Here is a 26,939-nt window from a genome sequence, read left to right on the forward strand (position 1 = left end):
TGGTTTCCTATACTCTCCCTTGTGCAATCTAGTAGAGAGTTGGAGAACCTGTTTAATAAGTAAACATTTTGTCCAACTGCTACTGATTAAATTCTTGTCTGAAAATCTGTGATATAATAAACATTTCAGGAAAGTTAGCACATTTGCTTAGGATTAGCTGACCAGCTCTTGGAAAAGAGAGAAACAAATGGAGTATATGCTGGTCTTTGAGGATGTTAGGTGCTTGAGCCAACTGTGTGGTTAAATGTGACTTAAAATCCAGGACTCTGCAGCATAAGCAAGGTAATCCCTGAAATAGTATACAGAAGCTACCCATTACTCACCATGCTTTTGGGGGAGAAAAATACCTAGGCATGTCCCAGAAGTTGCTAGGTGTAAAGCAAACGGATTTTAAGCAGTATGTATTTAAACTCTGGAATTCCTCGTCATTGACTATTCTGCTTGCTGAAAGTTTGCATGAGTTCAGTAAGAGGTTAAAAGTATTAGTGGAAGAAAAATTAGTCTTATATACAGATATTACTGTGGTTTAATTTGTCAATGAGTTGCAAAGGAACTGGGTCTAGAACATGTTTGGAAGAAATGTCTTGGTATACTTGCTTTACCTCATTCTCTTTCCTTTATGCTTGATGCTCTTCTTTGAGGGAGATGATACTGAGCAAAGAAAAAACTTCAGGCCCATTATATCCCTTCATGGCGTCAGTAGAGAAATAGAAAACATTCTTATCTTGTTTTTTATCATTGTCATTACACTATGTCCTAGGATTTTTCCTGTGATCAGCTGAGGCTAGTAGTAAGAGCAGAAAGCTTCTGAAAGTTGTTTCAACACTGTTTGGCAATGTTTGCCAGCTATGGTGAAACCACAGTGTCAACAGTTTCCGTCTTCTGCTGCAGTACCCAAAGGGGGTTGGCAAGTCTCACTCTAGTTGTTTCTGGTTCTTTGTCATTTCAAGAAAGCCATCTAATGAAGGAGAGCAGCAACCTGATAGGCTTGTCCTAACAAAATCATCTGGTGCTTGAATGCTATTTATCCAGCTTTCTGAAGGCCTTTTTCCTCATTCAAAAGTTCTCTGGCTATCAATTAGAGCTCATCTTAGTTCTCTGTGACTTTCATGCCAACACTGCACTACAGATACCAAGAAGCATATATGAAGTTTCAAGTAACTCTGCTCTCCTGTGAAGGAATTCTCATCCATGACAATTCAGTAGTCTCTGTCTGCACTTGTCTGAAATTAACAGGAACACAACATGGACAGTCAGACTGTCTCAGATGGGTGTGGGCTAATAATCCTTTCACAAATGGTCTTAGACTGCAGTGTTCAACCAAATTGCTATACAAACCCATTTCTTCATGGTGTTGGGATCTGTATAGCACTAAAAACCTCTGCTATATCTTCAGAAATTTAGCACAAATCCATGGAATTTGACAGTGTGGTGCCTTGAAGGTTGCAGATTTTTGCAATGTCATGTGTGACAAGATCTTGAAGTCAAATACCATGTACCCTCAAGGGCATATGGACTTGCCTAAAAAGCTGCAGCTGCCAGACCTGAGACACACTTTTCAAATCAAAGCATCCTGTTCAGATTTGTTTTAGAGAAAAAGCGATTAACTGGCCAGTCCTGTTGTTATGAGCTATGTTTACAGTTTTATTGCTTAACTTCCTCATCTTTGAGAAAAGAGAAAAACGGTGAGATTTTCTCTTTGTGGTATTGTCAGCAGATACAAATACATTGTCAGCAAAGAATTCACAGAGGAAAGTAAAAATTGCAGTTTGCAGATTGAGTAATAGTCTCTTCCTCTTAAGTGCTTGTCCTGATTTTGGCGAAGGTGGAGTTAATTTTTGCAATCACCAAGAGAGGGTGTGGCTGGCAGGGTGTGGCCAGAATCCAGATGTTATACAATACCACCTTAGGTGATTGCTAGGGGTAGGGAACTCTTGTCTTCTGAGAAAAAAGGTGTGGCTTCTACTTGGGAAAAAACATGGCTGTGGTCATCTCACATCATCCTTGGTGAGCATTTTGCACATAAATTACCCTCTCTTTTGTATGCTTTTATTATTAGTATCAATATATGTTTGTTTTCTTATCTCATTACTATTTCCAGTAAATTGTTATCTCACTAGGTGATCTTTGCCTTTTGTGCCTCTCATTCTCCCTGGCCACCTTCAGTAGGGAAGGGTGGAAGAGGAGGGGAGAGGGAGAAAACAGTCAGCAGTGTGGTATTGGGAGCTTTTGTGGGAGAAATAAACTGGCGAGTGCCATTCCTCAACCACAACACTATTGAATTTCTCTAGAAAGAAGAGATACATACATGCTTTTCCCCCCGATGCATTTATTAAGCAGAAGGGTGTGTAGTGTATGCTTCTGAGAGATAAAGATGGGAATTCTGAAAAAAGGCTAATATGTACTTTTTTATCCAATGCTAGTCTAACATTTGCAAATGGTTTTACGGATGTCAATTTTTAACAAGCCAAAACTGTAAAACTGGTATGCATAGAAGCCCACCAGTGGCTGCTGTGGGCATAGAAACTGTTGAAAGAACTATTGTGTCTTGGCTACATATTGTGGGGTGTGAGGGATGTAGGATGCTCTGAATTTCAATTAATCATTATTTCTTTTTTACCTTCTGTAAAAAATAAATTCTGAATTAGTTAAAAGTGAGAAGGAATTGAAAGTGTAGATTGTTCAAATACTACTATAGAAGCCAGTTATCTGAGTAAGAAAAGTTTCATTCAAGATTTTTTGACACTCTTTGCTGAAATGCTCATTACATTTCTGTCCCAATTTTTTCCTCTTTAACATTGGTCTAGAAGTTTCCCAGACCCCCAGGACCTGTGCTGAACTTTCACTGTGTTTCTTCTGTCCAGATGCTTGAAAATATCCCAGTACATTCTTTCTGTGGGTGTTATAATTCATGCTATTATGGATGCTGATAATTCCAGCAAATAGCCTGAGACTTTGTAGAAGGAGCTGTAAAATACTTGCTGTTTCCTCTGAATAGTAAAAGATGAATATAAAGTTAGAATCTTAGTTAATATTTCCTACTTTGTTTTCTCTTTGCTCTTGGACACTGCTGGGCACACACATCTCCAGGCGTCTCCTCTCCAAACCCTGTGTATGTACTTTGACATCCATGGCCTCTGCTTAAATTTTGGCTGGCGCTCCTTCCTTTTCCTCTCAGGCTTTTCACTTTTAGGACTGTACTAGAGTCTATTGCCTTATCTCCTCCTTTTCTTAGGACCTGTAGAAAGCTGCTTTTACCTGTACTGTCTTTTTTGTGAAAGACTCAGGTTTTCTTACTTGTGGACAATTTTAAATGGCCACCTCATTTAAAAGCAGTCATCCCCGCACCATTTCCATTTCTTTGTCACCCTGCACAAGTGTATGACTGACTGTATGACTAGAAAAAGAAACCTCTTAAGACCAAAATTAATAAAAGTACTGTCCCTGGCAATACCTAAAAGCATCACTTCTCTGAAGAGAACTTTCATTAAACCAGGGACAGAGGACAGTGTAAGGAGTGGGAACAGGCCGTAGGGAAATTGTAAGAGGAGACAAGTTAAATCTCATTCTGTACTTAAGACATTCAACTTGGACAGCTGGTAACCTAAGGAACTGATTCTGGTGCTGTGTTTATCAAGTTTTAAATATGTAATAAAGTAAAGGAGACCAAGTAGAAAGCTATAAAGCATCATCTAGATCACAGACTCTCTCTGTGCAAGCTGTTTCTTTGACTCTGGAGAGTCAGTATACCTGGGAGTTTACTGAATACAAACCCAAGGGTTTACTCCTGAAGGACTTGTCTGGAAATTTTATCCTAAAGATGTTAGTTTTAAATGCTCTGCAGGATTGAATTATCTATATTCTCAGACTTGTGAATGTTACAAAAAGTTCTGAAATGTCCATTAAGGCTTTTGTAAAGCTAAAACAAAATCCCTTGTGTTATCCTCAGTGTTATCTCTTTGAACATCTAGAATTCAATTAATTTTAAAAATCAAAAATTGTATTTCTTTTTGTACTTTAGTTTTAAATTTAGAATGCAATCTATATACAAATATTTGTATACAATAATGATACAAATATTGCCTGTTTTTGTTTCAGTGAAGTCTCTTATATTTTACTTCAAAGTGTGAGTGCCTACATTTCCTTAGGCAGTATGGATGCACACAACAGATAACGTTTCTATATTTTAGTTCTGAATGTTCACCTACTGAAGTATGTGTACTTTACCTCCTCAAGACATGTCAGTAGGGTTCATGAGGGGAGATCTGCAATTGTACATACCACAGAGATTCAGGAGATGGTATGCTTCATACAGCATTTTATTGGCATCTACTCCTAATCTCTTTCATTTTTCTTGGTAACATTTAGTGATTAATGTGAGTCTTAATTTGCATGTTCACTTTTATGACCATTGCAGTGTGTTATCTGCCAGTAAGAGTCTTAAAGTTCAATGAAAATTTCATGCATACTAATAAGAATTCAAATGAGTGCTGATGAAAGAATGCAAATGTCTCAAGGTAGGAAATATCCAATTTATTTGCAAAATTCCTTTTAGACACAGGTGGAATTAAAATTAGTGCATGCAGATAAAATTAGAAGCAACAGTTTTAAATGGAGGCAATGATTCATTTTGCCGAAGCTTTGAGGGGCGGGGAGGATGTTTTGGTAGCACTCAGTACATTCATGTTATTTTCTCTGCCAGGTTTAAAACATCTTGGCTGACAATGGTGAAGACATTCTGTTTTGTTAGCTTGGGGAATGGGAATGTAAAATAAAATTTTTTCCCAGCTATAACTGTCAACTTTTAATTAATTATATATATATGGTATGTCACAGGGACATTTCTCTTTCTCTCAGGATTTTTCGTAGAGGTGCACAGAGGGAAGAAAGAGAAAACAATTTCTATTTATGTTACTTGTTTTTCACATGTGGAATGTGCTTGGAGAATTGTTTACCCGGGGTGATGGCTTGATTGGATTCTGGTGAGATTGTTTGAGCCTGATGGCCAATCTGATCCACCTGCGTCTGGACTCTGGAGAGCAGGGTCACGAGCTGTGAGGCAGTTAGAGAAAGTAGGTATGTAGTTTTAGCATCTTCCTGTGTATAGTATATTAATGTATTATAGCATAGTTATAATAAAGAAATCATTAGCCTTCTGAACTGGAGTCAGACATCATAATTTCTTCCCACCGGGTTTGCCTGCATTTATAATAATGGTGTGCATATGTTGTTCAAATAAAATGTGATAAAGCACCTATCAACCTTGTTTCCATCAACAAAGATTTGACTATGGTATAAAGCTGTTGAGTAGTTTAAAAGTGCATTCAACAAAGGTGTAATGCAGATCATAACAGTACAAGAGCTTTTTCATTATTCAACTGTATAAACAGATATATTTTCCAAAGAGAATGCAAAATATATAAAATTCAACATATTGTTTACTTGAATTTTGTTAAACATAGTGCTAACTCAGTAGGAAATTGGTTATATTTTTGTACTCCTTCATTCTTCCTTTGCTACCATGAATTTCTTTTACACTTGAGTTATGAGGTGCTGATGCTTTTTATGGACCATGTATTGGCTACTCAAAATTTTATTGATAACTTAAAAGTCAAAGATTTTGAAGGACTTTTAAAAATCTTCCTGTCTTTAAGAGAACCACATAAAAATGGGTGAAAATTAAATATATTAGAGTCCTCCCATTCTTACCCCCAAAGATTAAGGAGTTGTCAGGTGAATTATTTGTAAGATGCATTTCTTTTGAAAGACTGATAAAACCATTGGATGCTAAACTGTAGTGTGCTAAAATACACTGACATCAGATGATGTTTTCTGTGCTTTTAAACTCAGATTTCATCTTGAGCTTTATGAAAAATATTTGAGAAGTAGATTTGCACAGAGGAGTATGATAATCTTAAATGTAACTAACTGAATCTTATGGATATAAAAAGATTTTAGCAAATTTTCATACTGTATTCCTCCCTCAGCTACATAGCTGTGAAGAAATCTTTGATTAAATAATGACTTTCTTATACAGTTCATGAGAGATACTAAAATTAGTTTACTTGTAGTAATTCAGAAAATAGTATCAATATTTGTGCCAAGAAGTTTTATGTACCATTAAGTTGAAAAAGTTTTGTACTCCTGACATTTATTAGAAAACAGGAAGGTTAATATCTTCAATAAAACAAAGTATTTAAGTGTTGGTATAACTGGAAAGAAAAAGATCACAGTGTTAAAACTGTGTGCATTATTTATGTATTTAAATAGATACAGTTCTATTATGGAACATTTGATACAAAAAATCTTCCTACATTAAAGTTTATTTCTTTGCTTTTGAGTGTTGGTATTGAGTTCAGTTAATGAATGAAAATGTATTACAGAGTGGCTCTTACTTCACAGCCTCTGTTCACAGGACATATGTGACTGTGTTACCCTTCACTGTTTTGTTTACAGCTTTTTAAATGAGGTAGATGATTAAATGATAAAATAATTTACTAGAAGTATTCAATTCATCTGAAAATCATTAGTCAAAGAACTGCTGAAAGTCACTTGAAAGAAAATCTATTGTAATGTTTGTATTTCAGCAGTACTTTCTAACTGCAGCTTAGTTTTTATTTCAAATTTTTTCTTTAGGGATCAGTTATTATAATCAACTGAAATTAAACTGCAGTTGGTGTTTTAAGAAAATACTGGCAATTTCAAATAAAGTAAATCAATTTTTACCTATTGAGAGCTGTGGGATTGAAAACAGTGATACTGTCCTCCCACGGGTAAGAAGCAAGGCATGGCAAGGTAGAAGATATTTTGTTGCAAGTACTCTGTTAAATTTTGATAGTTTAAAGCTTTACTTTTTATGAGACATTTAGAACTATTATTTTTCCCTTTTGTTCTCCAGTTGTATCTTCTATTGATTAGTGTCTATTATACACACTTTGCTATATCTGAAATCTCTATTACTTTATGCTTTTTTCTGAATGTTGTTGCCAAGTATTTCAGTAATCTGAAACTGTTGCGAAGTATGGACAAAAGAGGAAATGCTTATGTGATAAGATTTTCTTCAATAGGTTGGTTTATTACAGAGCATATGCAAAGCTGCCAGCTGAGAAATGACAGTATCAGTTTAATCTCTCATCTTGGCAGATTTTGCAGTTTGAATGTTTTTAAGTGCTACAGGTACATGCAAAAAGTTCAGTAGTTCTTCTATAGATTTAATAGAAAGTCACTTGGTTGTATTTTGAGTTACATTTATTGGGCTGTTTTTCTTTCCGCTGACATAAAACTTACAGAAAAGGTGATGTTGATGCTTCATAGTTCTGTCACTTCTCCACAATGACGATAGATTTAGATCTATTTTCTGTTAGGAATACTGAGAAGAGATGACAGGGACTGCTTTTAAGAAAAGTAGTTTGAGAAAGACATTTAAAAGTACATATCTTCGGGATTTGGCATCTGATAGACAAGAACCAAAAGTATTACCTTGCTTTTTTCATTACAGGTATTTTACCATTAAACTTTAACATTTACCAAGTCTGTTGGTCTTGCCATCCTGGCTAAATTCCAAGCTGTTCTACCATTTTGTCTCCCTTTGTTCATATGTTAATTGGAAGCTATTCTCCCTAAAACCAGTTGCATACTGCTGCTGAAGCCATGGTGTTGGTGTTAGTGTTTCATCTTCTATGTAATTGCATTTTCAGAAGTGAGATGATGTTATGACTCTGTGCAGGATTTAATTTCTTAGGCTTATCTAAATCATTCCCTGGTTCCCCTCAAAATACAGCACAGATGGTATTAGAAAACTCAAGTATAGAATATTTACTTCTTAAAGCATTTCTGTAACTTTATAGATGGCAACAGGTGAGGCCAGAAATTTGAGTGGGTTATAGCAAAATGTTATTTTTGCTCTAATTTTCAAGCATAGGAACAAAAATCTTAATTACCCAAACAAACATATGATATAACATTTTGCTGCATCTCAACACTTGGAAGGGCTTTCCTTATGTTTGTCATTCTGTTCGTTACTGGCTACGTGCATTCTGCTGCTAAGTAATTTGAAAAATATGAGCAGAAAAGACAAATATCTTCTGTCCAACCAAGGACCTACCAATTGTGTAGATTAAAAAGGCGTGAAAAAATGCTACTGTAGTGGTATTTCTAAAAAGTAGTGTAAGGTCATTCCTCTAAATAATATCTGTAATAGTTGGAGCTCTCTCTATTAATTCATTGACTACAAAGTGAGACCTGTCAGTGTCTGCAATGTGGTGTCTGGATTGTTGCCTCCTGACAGTCACAGCTAACAGCAATGCTAGTGATGGGAGTGGGCAAATATCTGTGGACCTAGTTCAGAAAACCTGAGCCACAGGACAGCTGTCATTGGCACTGCTTTTATTCCTCCATTCCTCTGCTGTCTTTTCCAGCATTAATTAATTAATGAGATGGAGGGGTCCTTCCCCAGTCACAATACCTGTCCCTCCTTGCAGTGAGTAAACTCACAGAGCCACATGATGTGTTCAGTTCAGGCTCTGCAGTCCCTCAGTCAGGTCTGGGGCTGTACCTTTCATATCCGTAAAGGAATTTTATCTGGTAGTAGCATAAAAAAGTTTTCAGCTTTAAGAATGTCTGAAGCATGTACAGGAATCCTTTTTCACTAGAGTGGTCTAAGGCCATTTACTTTCCATCAGTTAGCTTGTCATTTTCTCAGGGTGTACCTCAACTCTCTATTGCAAGCTCAACAATAAGCCTGTGCCATAAGCCCTGCTTTTTAAGCCCTGTTTTGACAGCCAAGGTGGTATGTAAACCATGTCTAAGGTCTCCACACAGAGGTGACACCATCCCCCACCCCTCCCTTCTCTGGAGACTGAGTATTGAAACAGGAAATAACGTCTTGTTGCCTACATTTTGGGAAATGACAGGTTTACCAGGTTGTGGTAAATTCTATTGTAATTTTTTTTCATAAATATTTGCTTTCTGTTACAACTTAATAATTTTGAGTTTTAATACCATTTTTGATCTTTGAAATAATCCATTTGATTTTTTTTCAGCATGGATAAGAAAAAAGAGAGAAGATCCACCCACCATTGAGGTGAGATGCAATGTCTTTAAATTTTCAACTGTTGAAATGAAACTACCATAATTAATTTTTAGTGAACTTATCTGTGCAATAATCTGCCACTTGTGGAGGAGAATTTAGTACATTCCTTGCCTAATTGACAAACATGTACACTGACTAGATAGCTAACACCTAGAAAAAAGTAAAATAAATTCCATTATTCTTTAGTCACTCTCTGTATGAATTCTTTTAAGGTGATATACATGGATTCTTTAAGATGACCATAACCATTGAAGAGTCTATTCAATTAAAAAATTCTTAAATTACTGCTACGGCTTTTAATTAATGTAAGGTTTTTTCATGGTAGTTGATACTAAAATATGGGTTTCAAACCCAGCTGCCAGTGGATTCATCAAAACAGGAAAACCAATTGCACTGCATTTTCAAGTGCTAGTGCTACAGGGAGTTGCAGCTGTGTCTTTTTCCATAAGAGAAACCACAGAAATGTCCCACAGTGTCTTTCATGCTGATGAGTTTGTAAGGAGTTTAGAAACAAGTTTGACTGCTGATCTGTGTATGCAGATGCATGCATACACATACATGAATTGCCCAGCACTTCTATTATAAGTTGCTAGGCACCTTAGGAATGAGAGAGAAGATACAGTTTGCTGCAGAAGATTCAAAATTACACCCAAGGAGGCAGATACGTGACTTGCATCAGGAGTACCTGTGTCAAGTTTAGATCCCTGAAGATATGTTGGCATATCCAGCTATTTCATCACTGAGATCTTCTGGAACATCCTGGCCCGTGAAAAATTGTCCTGACTGCTTGTGTGTTGAGATGACCTGGGGGAACTTGTCATTGAAGCAAGCTCCTACACAACATGCAGCTTTTCAATTAATTCTCTCTGCTTTAATGACATTTTGCTGTCAATATCTTATTAAAACAACCCTAAAGTTCCAAAAGTGTAAGTTTCTGGAACTGTGCCTATGTTCCTACCTTTGCAGTCTGTAAAAGTACTTTTTGAATGATTTTCCTCTCTTTCCTGTCCTTGGCCCTTCATTTTTTTCCTTTCTAATATCAAATGACATATGTTAAACTTTATTACATTTTCTGTTCTACTTCTGTTAGCCTACTGTCCCCCTTTTGAATCTTACATATGGGGGTTTTTATATTTGTCTTGTCTTTTATTAGCTCTTGGCTATTGATGATAGAGTTTGCCCAACTGCTCAGGTTACCAGCTTTCATGATGAATTTTTAATTGAAAATATTGCAGAGATACAGCTTCACAAAGCAGTTGGATCTTACTGATCACACTGATGACCACATGTTGGGAACCAATGGTTTCATAAATACTGTAGGCTAATAGAATGTCATTCATAATCATCGGGACATGTCAGTCATTTAAGTGAGAACAATTGTGAGTTATTCCTCCGTGATAGTGGTCAGAATAATTGGATCATGACATCAAGCTAAGTCTGTTGATGATTTTCTTGAGATTTGATCATGTTTTATATTCAAGCCATTCTTTTTTCCACAAACACCTGACTTTTTTTTTTGTTTGTTTGTTTGTTTGCTTGTTTCCATTATAAAGCTTTCACTTTTGCTTAGAAGATATTGCTTTACCTCTCTCCAGTTTCTCTCTCCTGGTTTGTTTGGGTTTTTTTTGTTTTTTTTTTTAATGGAAGAATACTTCAAGTCAGCTTGTGCTGTGTTAAATATACCACGTCCCTAATGGTTGCTTTCCTCCTTGTGTGCCCATCCCTTTTTCCCCATTTTTGAAGGAAGTCACTTGGCTTTTTGTGTCTGACTAGACATAACTCATGAATGCTGCTCATCACCTTGGTTATTTCTAACCTGGGTAGTTACTTAAAGAATGATAATGCTTGAAGCCTTGGGTTTTAAAATAATTTTCTGGGATACTGTTTAACAGTTGGTTGGTTGCCTTTTGATTTTTTCACAGTTTGAAATATGCCAAGTCTCAGCTCATTTATGGTAAGGGTGATAACTTGACAAATTAGTGCAGATTACATTGTTTCTTATGTTCTGCTTAAACATACTCTGTTCCTATGGTAATCAGGGAGTCTGTCTTGGTATAGAATTCTGGATCATACCTTTGCCCTGTCTGAGCTTGTGTACAGTACATATACTCCTTAATAACATTTAGACTCTGAGCTTGAATACGAATATTTTTGCAGTACTGTAGTATCTTGTCATCTGTCCCTTTATATGTGTATTGAGTATGATCATATGTGGTTGGCTTAGGAAAATCATTACTTTTATTCCTGTGCAGCTCTAAATTATATTTTAGCCAGTTTAACTGGGAATTAATAACTAAGTTGACTTGATACAGTTCTTTATTATATATGTAGGAAATTAAATGTATATAGCAAGTGTTTTGGCAAGTAGGAAATAGGTCACTGTCTAATGACCTTACAGTTTTAAATTAATGAAAATGTTTTAAAGGCTACTGATATTAAAATAATTTTAATTGAATGCTATTTTGTGGAAGCATATTTAGTAATTTATCACTTTACATGTGTACTAATTCACCTGTTGTCAGAATTTATTAAGAAAAGTTGTCTTGAGATATAGCAGTTGTTATATAGAAAGGATGTTCCATCCATGGAAATTATTTCTTTAAGATGCTATTCCTTTCCATTCTTTGAGCCATAGTCCACCTTCTGTATAGCTCATCCAAAAATTTCCAAGGTAAATATAGTGTCTTGCATATGCTTCTACCCCCCAGTTTATCTTCAGGATACAGAAGCACAATATTATATTATATAATTATAATAATATATAATTTTATATAATTATAAGAATATATTTTTTGGATTTTTCATATCTTGTTTAGAAGGGAAGGAAAAGATGCTCATGAAGACAAGGAGGCAACCTCTTTTCAGGCCTTTCTGTGTCTAACTTCTATTTGATTTTTTTTTTTCTTATTTTAGAGGGCATCATTTTTGTAGAAGCTTTTAAAGAATTCTAACATCTATAACACAAGATATCCAAATACATTTAGAAATCTAATCCTTATTTTCTCCAATAACAGGTCTTCTAGCTACATCCTACTTCTGACAATGTCCTGAGGTTCAAGGGTATCTGAGAAACTTGTCATTATTTAAGACCATGTCTGTAGAATGGAGACAGAAATAAAGTTACAGACTTCCTTGGGATATCAGAAAACTAATGAGGAAACTTGCAATTATGGCAATGCTAAGAGAAACTGGTATGGAGGGAAATGTGGTTTATCTCTGAACTCACCAAAATGGTATCCTCAAAGTGGTAGATATGAACCCATAGTAACACATATTTGTACTAGATAGCACTTCCCTGTTGATATAGAAGCTGCTTCCTCTGTAGCACACACTGAGCTGCAGAGCCACAAACCAGTTTGAACTGAAACCTCTCTGTTGCTCTGTATATGTGTGTTATAATAATATTTCATGGGAAGTGAAGTAGAATTGCATGTTCCTTTAATTAGCATCAAGATCTTGAAAATAGTTTGAAATTGAAAACCACAGTAGATGGCTGCTTTTCTCATGCAGGATATACTTGTTACACAGTAATAAAGTTCAGTGAGTTCTGAATTGCACAGTTGGATAGAAGGTGAAATGCTAAAAAAACTTCTGTGATGATGTCTCTATTCTTTCAAACTATTTCTAGGGTATCCATAATTATCTGTTTTGGCAAGCTCCTTGTCAAGTGAGGAAAAAACATACTCCACTGAGTTGTAATAAGCATATGGTTTCTTCCTTTCTACCCCCAAATAATTACATTGAAATTAAATTCTATTTAGTTTCTACAATGTATATGCATTCTTCCCATTTGTTTATCATAAGTATTACTTATTTGAGAGATGGTATGATCAAAATGAGGTTCATCCATGTAGATTAGTTTACACAGAATTTACATTCCTTTAAGGAGAATGGAATGCAGTTTAGAAAAATGATTTCTTTGACACTGTTGGGATTGCATCTTGTAGTTTTGCCTCTGTCTGCTTTCAGATGCTTCAGTTGAGAAGTTATAAAATGAGAATACTGATATGGAGATTCTACATTCTTACATAGAGATTAGGGTTTAGCGCATGAGTAATTTGTGTCTGAAGCCACCAAAAACTGTAATATAATTAACAGGTTCAAGGAAAAAAAAATTTTAAAAATCCAGGGATAAACATGTCTCTGAGCAAAATATTTCACATCATTGTTGTCCAGAATCACAACCAGGATTTGGGCCATATTCAATAACTTAGGTTGCACTAAATAGCATTTTGCATAGTAAATTATGCATGATTCCAGAGAGGATTATTATTTGGTGCAAAGGGCAACAAAATTTGACAATATAAAGAACTGAGCTATGAAGACCTTAAATACAAGGGAGTAGTCATAGAAGTCAATGAAAAACAAAACTGAGCATTTGCAGAAGCCATCATCTTTTGGATTTTTTCCTCTTGTTCATTTTTACTTTCTCTTCAAGTTAAAATATGACTGCCTGCCCAACCTCCACAGAGGAGTGTTGGGGTGCCAATTTGTCCCATTGCTTCTAGATTGCCCATGCTGCAGATTCCAAGGCAGCAGAGGAAAGAGCTGCTGCTCCTCTTCTGCTCCTATCATTGTGGGAAGGAGTGCTGGTTCTGTGTCCTGATTCACTGACAGCACAGCTGAGCGGGGATTCAGGGCGAAGGGAAGCGTACCAGGAAAGGGCTGGTACAAATTACATCATATGTAGACTCGGGAAAGCAAGGGACAAACGGTAGCTGAGTCAGAGCTTCAGTTCCTTGTTTGCTCTGTGGGGATCAGGGCTATGCATTGCCCTTTATTCAGGGCAGAGTGCAACGGTGCCAGGCTAGTTTGTGTTTTCTTGCTGCTTCTACAAAGTCTCATCTGTAATCTTGAATATATGTGTAGTTCCAGATAAATATCTTGGCAGAACTGTAAAAATAATTCAGTCCCCTACTGTCTCCATGTGTTAGTGATATGCTTTACAGTTCGGTGTCTCTTCCTTTTGCCTTTTGCTACATGTTCTTAACAAACACATGTGCTACACTATGGTGCCCTAGAAACTATGTCAGTTTATGCCAGAGATTCTGAAGTTCATATCTAGCACTATAATACTCCAGTAATAGTAAGCACTGCTTGTCTGCAGATTAAATTTAAACAAAAATTTCTGTGAGTTATGATTAATATTTAACTGATTTAGCATAGTAGTAAATGTGGTATTAGCACTGCATGTAAAACTAAATATTGTAATTGATCAGAGGTTTGCTCAAAAACTGAACCTGCATTAAAGCAAATCTTAAATTGATTTGATTAATGCTATTTGTTGATGGATAAAGGATATTTAGTGTAGGTTCTTTACAAAATTAGCAGTCACTTGAATCAGTGTTTGATTTAAATAACTGTTATAAATGAAAATTTGTCCAGCCAAATTAATATGAAAAATAAAATATTTATTTTGCAATCAAATTCTATCTAGCCAGCCACAAGGAAAGAACAGAGCCGAGCCCGGGGTCGGCCCTGGGTGTGCAACAAGGAGTCAGCCTCAGCAGAGGTTTTCCTCCATGCCCACACACCTCCATCCTGGTACAAGCGGTTTTTATAGGGAAAATTCCGCCTGAGGCCAAGATTTTTGCAATCAGTCCTTTCTTCTATTCAGAGTCTATATGTTAATAATTCAGTGTCCGGAGTTTGTTGAATCCTTTGATGAAATTTACAGGAACGCTGTATTCACATGTATCTGCCTCAGGATTTCCATGATATCCATCTCGGGTCGTTCACGCTAACGATCAGCACCTGGGGTTTCTGTATCTCCCCAGCCATGGCCCATCTCCTGGCGAGCCGTACCTTCTTACTTGTGAATCAGTTTCCAATCTACACCCGGTCTCACCTGCGCCTGTGAGGGGGGGGAATCCTAATACAAACATGTATACTCTAACAAATATTCAATATCACATATATCATATTAGAAATGGCGCAAATTATATCTACTACACATAACATAACTATTTTAGCTAATCCAGACAAGCCTTTCTATTTCAAACTACTCCTCTATTTTTGCCATGGGATGATAGCTTTTTATTTACTACATTATTTCTCATTCCCAAACTGGTACTGCTGGGCTCATGTTCAGTTGCTGAGTTACCAGGACCTGCCCTAGATCAGAATACTCAGTGCTTCCCAAAGATGAGGTCCTCTCCCTGCCTCCTATTCTTGAAATATGTTGTAATAGCCAATTAGCTTATCTTGCCTACTTAACTTGTCAAACTGGAAAACTGAGTTTAGTTTAATCGTTTGGTGATATTTTAAAAAATGGTGATTCAGCTTAATTTCTAACATTTTGCCCGCGTTTCAGTTAACTTGATAATGAAGAAAAAATTCTGACACATTAAATTGTCTTATATCAATTGCTTTTAACTGCCAAAACAATTTTTTCATTCCATTTGTTATTTTTTAATTTTTTTTCAACCTACAGGTATGAATTTTTAACAGGCAGAGTTCTAAGTTCAAGTTAATTCATGATTAAACATAAAATATTCAAACTAGACACAAAATGTGAGTATTCTATGAATTGCACTGTCTACAGTTCAAAAAAAAACCTTTCCAGCTGTTTCTCAGTTCTGGCATCAAACAGTAACTAGCTAACAAGATGCAAATCAAGACAAATCATAAGTATTTAAACTTATGATAACTTGACTTGGGAAGTTGAAATAGTTTCTAAGACAACATAGAAAAGCTATTTAATTCTAGTTTAATCAAAATACAAACCATCTGAAAAAAAAAAAAAGAGATTACTTTTTTCAAAATTAATAATAAATAAAAACCTTGTAATTAAAGGGTTAGGTGTTGAGAATACCTTCTGGAAAGTGCCAATCAGTTTGTTTGAGCAAAAGAACACTGCATTGCAAATATTTGCCCTACAAAACAGCTCTTCCAGTACATAAAAGTAGGCATCTAAAATCCTTTGTCTAGATTTTTCTCCTTTTGTGGAGGGGAGGTGAATACAGTTTCCACACCACAGAGCCACAGAGGATACTGTGATACAACTCAGTTGCTGGAGTTACCTGAGAGCTTCCAAAAATACATAGTTTGCAACAGAAGTGAAAATTTCATGCTGGTGGCAGGAAATAGAGCCTGATGCCATTTGCAGAAATACCCTTGGAAGACAGCAACATGTCTAGAGCTGTGTTGCTCCTAGGAGCAGGTCATCTTTCATTCTTTGATCATGCAGCTGTTACCAATACTAAGATGTCAGATTATGCAGAAGTCAGCAGCTTTGTGGATGAAAAACAGCTGCTTCAAACTCCACAAAGGGCTACTTTGGCATTTCCTTAATAATAATGTTCTTCAAGAAAACCTTAGACATCACTTTCTTGAAATCTGCCTTCCTAAAGAAGAAAGACACACAAGTCCAAACATTAGAAGTGTTAAAAACCTTATACAACATAAAAAAATCACCAAAGCCTGACAACCTGCAGTGATAAAATGTCTTGTTTACTTTCCACCTAAAAATAAACTACAGAACATGTATTTGGATGTAGCTCTTGGCATAGCATGTGTATCCTATTCCACATGCTGGGAGCTGTTACATTTCAAAGTGAACATCTGCACACAGGGATTTCAACTGCTTTAAAATGTGGCTGGATATCTTAAGGCTTTTTTTTGTTTTTTTAGTTTTGCAGTATAGCGCCAGTTCTTAGAGTTTTCTTTTAGTAAAAATGTTGAAGGACATTTCTGACTCTTGAGATGCCATGTGTTTCCTGAGAACTGCTGGTTCAAAGAGCTTATATAATAATACAAAAAAGAGAGTGTTGGAAGAACAAGCTAATCCTTTTAAAACGGCAGCTATCTGATAGATAATGTGTTCTCTGGGTTGGATAGAAAGATTTTGTACTTCGCTTAATGGTCAGAGCACATTACATGTTCATGTACTTATATTTTAGCAGAAAACTTACGGGGGGGCAGTTTATAGTACAGATAGCCATCTTATAAAATACTGTGGTTCATCTTGGAGAAGGAGAGAATATAAGTGTTCTGAACCTGACAAACTAACTTAACCTGACACCTAACTTAAAGAAAAAAAAAAGAAAAAGCCCACAAACAAACTAACTTTTAGCCCTCAGTTACTTTTTATAGCAAATCAGACAGTAAAGGATTGGTTAGCAGTGGAGTCTCGAAGTAAGAATGTATTTGACGCAGTTTTTCTAACATGCCAATTGACCCAATATTTCCAATTAATATTTTCTTGGGAAATCACAGGAACCCAGTGATTTCAGTGTACATGTTAGTGGCATGGGTTTAATGCCAAAAATGAATGTGTACATTTTGTAGTGGAAAAATTTTACCCTGGTAAATGGTATAGAAAATGCTGAATAAGTCGCTTCAGTTTGGGTGGGTTTTTTGCAATAAGAATAATTTTGCTAATAAGAATAATTTCTCATGCTGTTTTGTTTTTTTTTTTTAAGATCCACTTTTTCATTTTACTCTATCACAATTATACTTTGTCCACAGAAAGCTGATTAAAAGAGCCTTATTTGAATCTGAAAATCAGAGAATAATTATATATCAGCATTTAAAATGGATTTGAGTACTTGGTGTTTAGTTACAGCTTCTCTTATCTAGTTAAGATAACTTTATGTTGAAGTAATCACTTGAAGAGATTTTAAATTAATAGCTGTTCACAATAAGTAGATTATGTTTGTATTTTAATGTATCACTTTCCACTGTTTTACCAGAGACAATGATGCAGTCTTCAGTTATCACAAAGGTGTTTGCTTTACTTGTTTCTTAGGAGTTGTTAAATACAAGCAGCATAGGAGTAATCCCCTTAAGGTTGTGGTGGATTTACATAGGCATGTGGTAAACAAGGGTAGAACTGGGAGATGCCACAAAGAAGTTTTGCCATACTGAGTGTTGTAAAATTGATCCTGTAATGCTTGGCAATATATCTATTGGAACATTTGAGAATTTTCACCTCTCTTCAGTTTGCAAAGTCATTTGTGTATTACTTGCGTATTTCCAGTTTCCATTTGTATGCAAAGGGTTCTGCCTCTGCTCTGTATACCTGTGAATTTAAGTACAAAGGCAATTAAGAACTAAGAAAAGGGGTTACTTTCCATTGTACCTCTAAGATAAGGTATGTTGGGTTTGTATGGCCAGCTTTTGGTAGCAGGGCAGCTACAGGGGTGGCTTCTGTGAGAAGCTGCCAGAAATTTCCTCCATATCTGGCAGAGCCAGTTCTAGGATGGACATCAGGCTGGACCCATCAGAAATGGTGGTAATGCCTCTCTGATGACATATTTAAGGAGAGACTTAACTTTAAAAAACTTTTAAAAGTTTTGCAGATTTTTTGTGCTCAGAGAAGAGCAGCGTGAGAATATGGTAGAGGAACAGCCCTGCAGACGCCCAGTTAGAAGAGAAGAAGGTACAGGAGGTGCTCCATGTGAACCGGAGCTGAGGTTCCCCAGCAGCCCATGGTGAGACCATGGTGAGGCAGCTGTGGCCCTACAGCCCACGGACGTCCAGGAGGATGCAGAGATCCACTGGCAGCCCTTGGAGGAGACCCAGGCCAGGCACCTCATGGAAGGGACCTATATTGCAGTATTCTGGAGAGGACTGTTGCTCATTAGATGGACTCATATTGGAGAAGCTGATGGAGAACTGTCTCCCATGGGCAGAATCTTGTGGTGGTACAGGGGAAGGACGCCTCTCCGTGAGCAATAGCAGGAACGTATATTCACCTGGCCATAACTCCTATTATAGGGAGGAGACAAAGCTGGGAAGGAGGGAGGGGTAGAGGGAAGGTGATTTTAAGATTTAATTTTACTTCTCATCGTCCTGTGATAGGATTTAGTCAGTTTTGCTTGTGATGGTATTTGGTGGGTGATCTCTCATAGTCCTTAACTTGTGAACTCTCTATTTTATTTTCTCTCTTCTGTCCAGCTGTGGAGGGGAGTGACAAGCTCTGGTGGGCATCTGGCATTCAGCCATGTCAACATGGTCATTCAGCCATGGTCAACAAACCCTACATAAGGTTTTCTTTAATTACTCCCTTTTATGCATTCTTAGGTGTTCATAGTTGCTGTTTAAACCCTTGTCAGTACAGCATGTATTTTAACACCTAAATTCCTAAAATAATATCATGGTCTCTTGCTCACAGAGGAGTGTACTGCTATAGTTTCTCCCTAACTCTTCCATATACTTCTAATCTGGAGAAAAGAATTCAGCCTTTATCTGGAGGCCATCTCTATCCACATGGATGACTGGAAGGTCAGCATGGAATAGTCAGCATGGATTCACTGCAGATAAGTCATGCTTGACCTACCTGATTGACTTTTATGATGAAACAACTACCTGAATGGAGGAGGGGAGAGCAGTAGAACCTCAACTTCAGCAAGGCTTTTGACACTGTCTCTCACAGCATCCTTGTAGGAAATCTCAAAGGTGTGGACTGGATGAGTGGACAGTGAGGTGGATTGAGAACTGGCTGAATGGCAGAACTCAGAGGCTTGTAATCACTGTCCCGGGGTCTGGCTGGATGTAATCACTGTCCCGGGGTCTGGCTGGATGTAATCACTGGCCCAGGGTCTGGCTGGATGTAGTCACTGGCCCAGGGTCTGGCTAGATGTAATCACTGGCCCGGGGTCTGGCTGGTCTGTCACTGGTGTTGCTCCCCAGGGTTCAGCATGGGCCCAGAACTGTTTAATTTACTCACCAGTGACTTGGGTGAAGGGACAGATGCCTCCTGAGCAAGTTTGCTGAGGATGCAGAGCTGGGAGCAATGGCTGATACCCCAGAGGGCCGTGCAGCCCTTCAGAGGACCTCACCAGGCTGGAGGCATGGGCAGAGAGGAACCTTCTGAAATTCACCAAAGGCAAATGCAGGGTCCTGCACGTGGGGAAGAACAACCCCAGGTACCAGCACAGGCTGGGCTGACCTGCTGGGAGGCAGCTCTGGGGGTCCTGGTGGACAACAAACTGTCCATGAACCAGCTGCGTGTCCTGGTGGGGGGCATTAGGAGGAGCAGTGCCAGCAGGTGGAGGGAGGTGATCCTGCCCCTCTGCTCAGCCCTGGTGAGGCCTCACCTGGAGTGCTGTGTCCAGTTCTGGGCTCCGCAGAACATCAGAGACATGGAGCTGCTGGAGCAGGTCCAGCAGAGGGCAGTGAAGATGACTGCAGCATCCCTCCTACAAGGAAAAGCTAAGGAGAGGTGACTGAGAGGGGACGTGATCAATGTCTGTCAGTGTCTGATGGGAGGGTATCAAGAGGATGGAACCAGGCTCTGCTCAGTGGTGCCAAGCAAAAGGACAAGAAGCAATGGGCAGACACTGATGCCCAGGAAGTTCCACCTGAATGTGAGGAAAAACTTCTTTACTGTGCAGATGACCAAGCACTGGAACCAACTGACCAGAGAGGTTGAGAAGGCACCCTCACTGGAAATATTCAAGCACTATCTGGACACAATCCTGTGCCGTGTGCTCTGGGATGACCCTGCTGGAGCATGGCGGTTGAATGAAGTTGGACCAAATGACCACTGCACTGTCTTCCAACCTGACCAATCCATGATTTTGTGATTTTAGTTATTTATTTTGTAGTCTTGCACTAGCAAGACCCCAAAGGTTGCACATGTGTTTCTCCCAAAACTGTGCCCTGAAGCACAGCTACCTAACACCATAGGCATAGTGAATTACAGGAAGAGATGCAAATGATAAATAGCTGTAAGTATCAACTCCTACACAGGAAACAATGCAAAAAGTAGCCTTATTGTTAATGTACTTTCACATTTGTTGATGTATTTAATTTCCTAATTTCTTCTTTTTGCTCCAATAGAATAGTGAGGTGGACACCACAATACAGTTAGGGTTGAATTTGCAGTTGTGGAAAACCAAACAAATTTGCCACATTTTATTTTACTTTAGTACCTGCAAATGTGGTTTATAAAATTAAGAAAAGAAACGACTGTTTAAAATGGTTTTTTGCAACACTGTATATTGCATTTGCTTCTGATTTAATTATCTTATTAAATCGTAATTGTCTTTCTTTTTTTAGGAGATTCTTAGGAATGAAAATTATAGAGAAGAAATGAAGCAGAAAGTCAAGGATGTATCTGAAAAGGATAAGCTGCTTCAGGCCAAAGAGTATGAGGAAGGACTTGTTGCTGAACCAAGTCACACTCAGGTTAAAGGCCACGCATCTGCCCCTTACTATGGAAAGAAGGAGCCCTCACAAGACCCCACAAGCACTGCAAATATCTTCCAGCCAGGTGCCTGGATGCCACCAGGCAGTGGTAGTAGTCAAAATAAATAAGCAATTTAATGGACATATATTGTTAATGGATTAATATTTCAACAGATAACATGCATAGCTGTTATATACAAGAGTACAATAAAGTAGTATTATAGCAGCTTCAGTTACTTTTGCAGAACTGTTCAAATAGGCTTGATCATGACAAAGTATGCAAAGTGTTCGGGTTTAGTGAAAAACAGGGTATGTTACTAAGTTTGGTTTTGACAGTTGCTGTTCATCAGTTACTCTTCAATTCATAGTTAAAAGACTATCATTTTCTTAAAGTCTAAATTGCTTTCTTCCTTGAAGATTCATTTAGTTTTATAACTATTCTTAATGTAAGAATTGTATGTACACTTACATTATTCCAAGCCTTGGCGAAGACATCTCTTTGGAATAAATCCCTTGGCAGTGCCAGCATGCTTTCCATTGGCAAGCAGACGGAAAAGTTGATTTCATTAACATGAATCACTATTGACACTGCACTGATTATGCACTGTACTCATTGTAGAGACGTTCTTGTAACTTAAAACAGTCAACATATTTGAATGTTTGATTTTAAAACAGTCAACATATTTGAATGTTTGATTTGCAGACAGCAATTTGCACAGGGTAAAATCAGTTAAAATACATATAACTGCTATAATAGAAGATAGAAGTAAGATTGATAAAGCTGCTGGAAAATAACACTAGGTCTGAGACAAGGGACTGTCATGAATATTTAAAAAAAATATTAGTTTTTATTCCTGGTGTATCCATGGACTTCCCTAGATGATTAGATCATTGTAGCCATAGTTTAGATACATAAAATTTGCAGATTATTTGCTTAGAGATGATGTATGAGAACTTCAAATAAAAATGAAGACCACACAATTTTTTTTTTCAAAAAGTATCAAATTTATTTACGGAGTGTATCCCTCATCAGTTTTCTTCCCTGTGTTTCAAGCTATGTAGGTATCAAAGGTTGAACACACATATATTTGACAACACTTTCACAAAACATGGAGATTTAATCTCACATATTTATAAAATCCCCAAATGTCAGATTCTAGTAATGCTTGCTTTCACCAACAAAATTGAAAGGGGATCAACTTCACACTTAAAATTAATTTCAGTTAGACTCCCCACTTCTGATCCCCCTTGGTGTCAGCCAGCTCTGTAGGTCTCTTCATTTGAACAATGGTATTATTTTAAGGTTTTATTTTTAAACCTATCAAAGAGTATCTGCTAGAATACTCCGTGCTGCTGCTTAGAAATACGCAAAATGTAAAATCTTAATGACTGCTACAAGCTCTTTTGAACTAGACTACATAGAGGCCACCACAGATTATCATTAAAAAATTAGGCTTTGAAAAAATAATCAATTATATTAAGAAAAGATTAATTGGAAATAAGGTCAAATAATTTTGATGTATTTACAACACAAACCTGACTTTTTTGACTATGTCAGCATCTTGCAACCTGTAAGGCAGCCAAATTTCAAGGGCCGTGAGGACAAAAATCCTACCTAAACTCAAGTTTTAGATCAAAGGTAGCCAGGAGGTTACTGTCACAATCTTGTGCATCATCCTTACACAGCTATCAGTTACAGCAGAACACCAAGCACCTGGGTCTTTGGTCTCACCCAATTTATGGCTATTCTTTGAGGCATGAAGAATTTATGAAGGCAAAAACAAATTAGTTACAGGTGGAGTATTCAGGTAATTGTTAGGGAAGATCAAACAACAGTACTGTATTTTATAGAACACAAATGCCTTAAGAGAAATGAAGCTAATAACAACAATCAAGTTTCCTAGAATTTGGGCTGAGTTAAAGGCTGTTGATGGCTTGTAGTTCAGGAAACAGGAAAAGCTAAGGTAGGTTATTTCTGCAGACAAGCAGCACCATCAAAGACGCTGCAGCAGCCACTATGGGCACACACAGCCATGCAGTGGCCTTAAATGAAATCAGTCATGTCTGCTAACTAATGCTACAGCTACCTTGTCTGCTCAAGGTATGCCAAAACTTGCATTTCTTTAATCCAGTTTATTATTTACATTTTCCCCTAAACTTGACAATTTAAAGATACTTGTTAAGTCATAGCTCAGCTAAGAGGAAAAATAATAATCTACCTCCAGAGCCACCAAGAGGTTAATTTTTTAATTTAACATGCAAATTTAGAAAAGCAACCTGCACTAGAATACAAGTAGTAAATTTAATTACTCTAACAAGTGTCACTTGGGCAAATTTTAACACAAATCAGCAGGAAAAAAATACACTGGAAGTATTAAATTTCATATTTCAAGAAATAACAGGATCAAGTATCAAAGGACAGTTGCAACACAAAATGTACAAGTATTTCATTTTAAAAGTGGATTCTTTGCACAAGGAAGGCCATTTTTGCCCATTTAATCCTTCTTTGTTCGTTTGGCCTTTGCAATGTTCTCCTGGCGTTTCTGTTTCTTCTTCAGCTCTCGTTCCCGGGCCTCAATCATTTTTGCAAGCTTCCATGACAGCGCCGCACTAATTACAAACAGTGGCGTGAGAGCCAAGATCACGGTCGTCAGAAAGCCATAGGGGTCCTTGGCAGCCCACTCCACGATGTACTCGGCCCAAGCCTTAATATCGAACATCTTTTCTGTTTTCCTATTGAGAAAACCCTGTAGAATATTTAAAAAAAAATTTTTCTGAGTACGCAGCAAAATAAAAGCACACATACACAAGAACAAAACACAAGAAATTCCACCTTCACATGGGGAAGAACAAGTTTACATTGAGGGTGGCTGAGCACTGGAAAAGCTACCCAAGGAAGTCATGGAGTCTCCCTCTGGAGATATGCAAAGCTCACACTGACAGGTTCCTGTGACACCTGCTCTAGGTGACCCTGCTTTGGCAGTGGGGTTGGACTGGATGATCTCCAGAGGTCCCTTCCAACCCTATCGATTTTGTGATACCAAGTACCATTTTAATGTAACTTGTCCTTGTTCACTATCAAAGGGCAAGATCATTTTTGCTAGAAGTTAAAAGCAGTGCACAGTTTGTGAAAGTGTAATACAAAGCACTGATCCTATGTTAAAGTTCACGCTTATAGAATAATTAGGCGTTTAATCCAACAGAGCTGCAAACGCTACCAAGACTGCAGCTAAATGGGAAAAAAGTGCGGTTTGTGGTTCTCTGGAAGTGAAGGAAAGCCCAGCTTGGTTGGTTTATCTCTCTGTAGGTTTCAGCAGGGAGGGGAGGGAGCCCCAGCGGTGCTTTGGGTACTGAGCTGACGGCAGCCGAACCCGCAGCGGTGCCGGCCCCGCCGCGCCTCCCTGCGAACGGCTCCGCCGCCTCCCCCCGAGCCTCCCGCCCCCGCCTCGGCCGGCACCGCCTCACCTGCGGCCCCGGCACCCTCCGGGCCTGCGAGCGGCGGAAGGGCGAGCCGAGCTCCTGCGGAGAGAACACGCGGGCGATGTCCCCCGCCGCCGGCGCCCCCGCCCCAGCCGCGCTCCCGGGGCCGCCCCCGCCCGCAGCTTGCCCGCGGTACCGCGGCCCTGCGGGGCTCCGGGATCCCGAGCGGAAACAGGAAGGAGGCGCCTGCCCCGCCCAGCCCGGCCGGGCGGGAGCGGCGAGCAGAGCCCGCCCGCCGCCCTGCCCCTGCCCGGGCCCGCCCCTGCCCGGGCCCGCCCCTGCCCGGGCCCGCCCCTGCCCGGGCCCGCCCCTGCCCGGGCCCGCCCCTGCCCGGGCCCGCCCCTGCCCGGGCCCGCCCCTGCCCGGGCCCGCCCCTGCCCGGGCCCGCCCCTGCCCGGGCCCGCCCCTGCCCGGGCCCGCCCGCAGCCGCCGCGGGGTGAGCGCTGCCGCCGCCGGAGTCGCGCCGGGGCAGCGGGAGGGGTCGGCGCTCCGCTGAGAAAAAGCTGTAAATCGGGAAGAAGGCGTTTCCGAGGTACCCGGATGAGTCGTTCACGTTGTGCCTCTGGAAACTCGGATGCGGCTCTCGGCAGAGCTGGGAGCTCCGCGGTGTCTCCGTGCGCTCGCCCGTGCTGGGGCCGCTCAGCGCGAAGAACGATCGGGAGCAGACCGCGGAATGCAATTTTTTGCTATGTGGAAAATTGCATTATTTGTGTGTTGTTATTAAAAACCTGTCTGTTGTGTTCAGCCTCTTGTAGTGTATTTTAAGGACAGGACAGGACAGGACAGGACAGTTCTTTTGAAAGGTACCTACAACTATTACCTGGTACAACTGCCTGGCCACTTCAGGGCCAAGCAAAAGGTACAGCACGTTGTTAAGAATTGCACGCTGAGGAACACCTCTGGCAGCCCTAGTCGCTGCATCCTGCTGGGCTCTGCGCTTCAGCCAGGCCTTCAGCCAGCACTGGGTGAACCCACTGTTGGACAACATGTTCAGCAGGGTGCTGTGAAGGACAGCAACAGAAGGCTTAACCCAAATTTACGAATTCTTACATCCATGTCCTTCCCTTCAACCACTAGGTAGGTAACCTTGTCAAACAGGACTTTCCTTCTGTGAAACTTTGTTGATCTGCCTGATGATTGCATTATTCTTCAAGTGCCTTTCAACTGCAGCCAGTGTGATCTTCTCCATGTTTTTTCCAGGTACTGAGATTGTACCAAGAGGTCTTCCTAGATCTTCCCTCATGCCCTTTTAGTAAATTGAAATAATGTTAGGTAGCTTCCAGTCCAGGACTCCCAAAGACTCCAAGATCTTTGGAGCTATCTGTACATGTATCTCTGTATTTGTGTTATTCAGCCATTTATGTGAGCATTAAAACTCTTAGAGAATTATGGGTCCCTGTTTGGTCTGTAGTTTGTAAATCTTGGTAGAATATAACAATATCAATTTATTGGATCTTAGGTACTGTTTCTGAAATATTGTATCTAATGGTATTACGATAAGAAGTTTTTGCATGCTGTATAGCTAAGTTAAAAGTAGGTGGGTATTACATAAGTATATCCTATTTCTGGTAAAATTGTGTATTCGGCTAGAGGGGACACAGTTCTGATGCTTGAATGTCAAATTCAGATACATCTTCCAAAATAAGCACTGACTTAGTCAGCAGCTATATACAAGCTTTTTAATATAACTATTGCAAAATTAATTTCTCCTTCCAGTCTTTCACATAAAAGAAATTGTCTGATTTGTCTGCCTTTCAATTTTTTCTCTTCCTTATTGTTTTAAAATGGAAAAATACCTGATTCATTGTGGCAGGGAAGAAAAAGAAGGGATTTGAAACACAGATCTTACATAATTACTTCTCCTGCTGTCCTTCTCCTCCTAACAGTTTGTGAAGCTATTCACTCGTTATATTGGCAAAGTAGTACAAGTCTTGTATGTAATCATTTTGCTCCTTTTAAGATCTGTGAAAGCCAGCCCAGACTACCACCTTGACTGAAAGCTGCAGTGCATGTTTAATAGGAATGAGGAGGTGTTATGGGAATACTCCCAGATGGGGAGGCTTCATTTGTGACTTGCACTTTATGAAATTCAGAATAATTCAACCACGAGGCCATGGTAGAGCAGGATACTTGTTTTGGTTTTCTGAATTCATCAGCTGTTGTCAAAGAGCAGAAATTTCAGAATTAACTATAACTTGTACAAAACATGACAACCCTTAGTACTTCATCAGAG

The 26,939-nt window shown here is 38.9% G+C and overlaps 2 protein-coding genes across 2 annotated transcripts in view; one reads left to right on the forward strand and one right to left on the reverse strand.

Annotated features, from left to right (window-relative positions):
* The window catches only part of NDUFAF2 (NADH:ubiquinone oxidoreductase complex assembly factor 2), a 51,987-nt gene extending 29,780 nt beyond the window's left edge, over nucleotides 1–22,207 (forward strand). The window contains exons 3-4 of the mRNA XM_004175620.6: nucleotides 9,042–9,082; nucleotides 21,098–22,207. Of these exons, the coding sequence (XP_004175668.1) occupies nucleotides 9,042–9,082; nucleotides 21,098–21,355 (299 nt within the window). The 3' untranslated portion in view covers nucleotides 21,356–22,207. The remainder of the gene's footprint in view (nucleotides 1–9,041; nucleotides 9,083–21,097) is intronic.
* On the reverse strand, nucleotides 22,208–24,935 carry SMIM15 (small integral membrane protein 15). The gene is made up of 2 exons (XM_002188492.7): nucleotides 24,692–24,935; nucleotides 22,208–23,973 (listed from the first exon to the last, which is right to left on the reverse strand). Exon 2 carries the CDS (start codon nucleotides 23,944–23,946, stop codon nucleotides 23,722–23,724), a length of 225 nt encoding a protein of 74 aa, XP_002188528.3. The 5' UTR covers nucleotides 23,947–23,973; nucleotides 24,692–24,935; the 3' UTR covers nucleotides 22,208–23,721.
* Between the last annotated feature and the right edge of the window lie 2,004 nt (nucleotides 24,936–26,939).

The sequence above is a fragment of the Taeniopygia guttata genome, chromosome Z (genome assembly GCF_048771995.1).
Source record: "Taeniopygia guttata chromosome Z, bTaeGut7.mat, whole genome shotgun sequence".
NCBI lineage: Eukaryota > Metazoa > Chordata > Aves > Passeriformes > Estrildidae > Taeniopygia > Taeniopygia guttata.

Excerpts from the sequence above, each read along its gene's own strand:
- SMIM15 (XM_002188492.7), bottom strand. The coding sequence starts at position 23,946 with ATGTTCGATATTAAGGCTTGGGCCGAGTACATCGTGGAGTGGGCTGCC.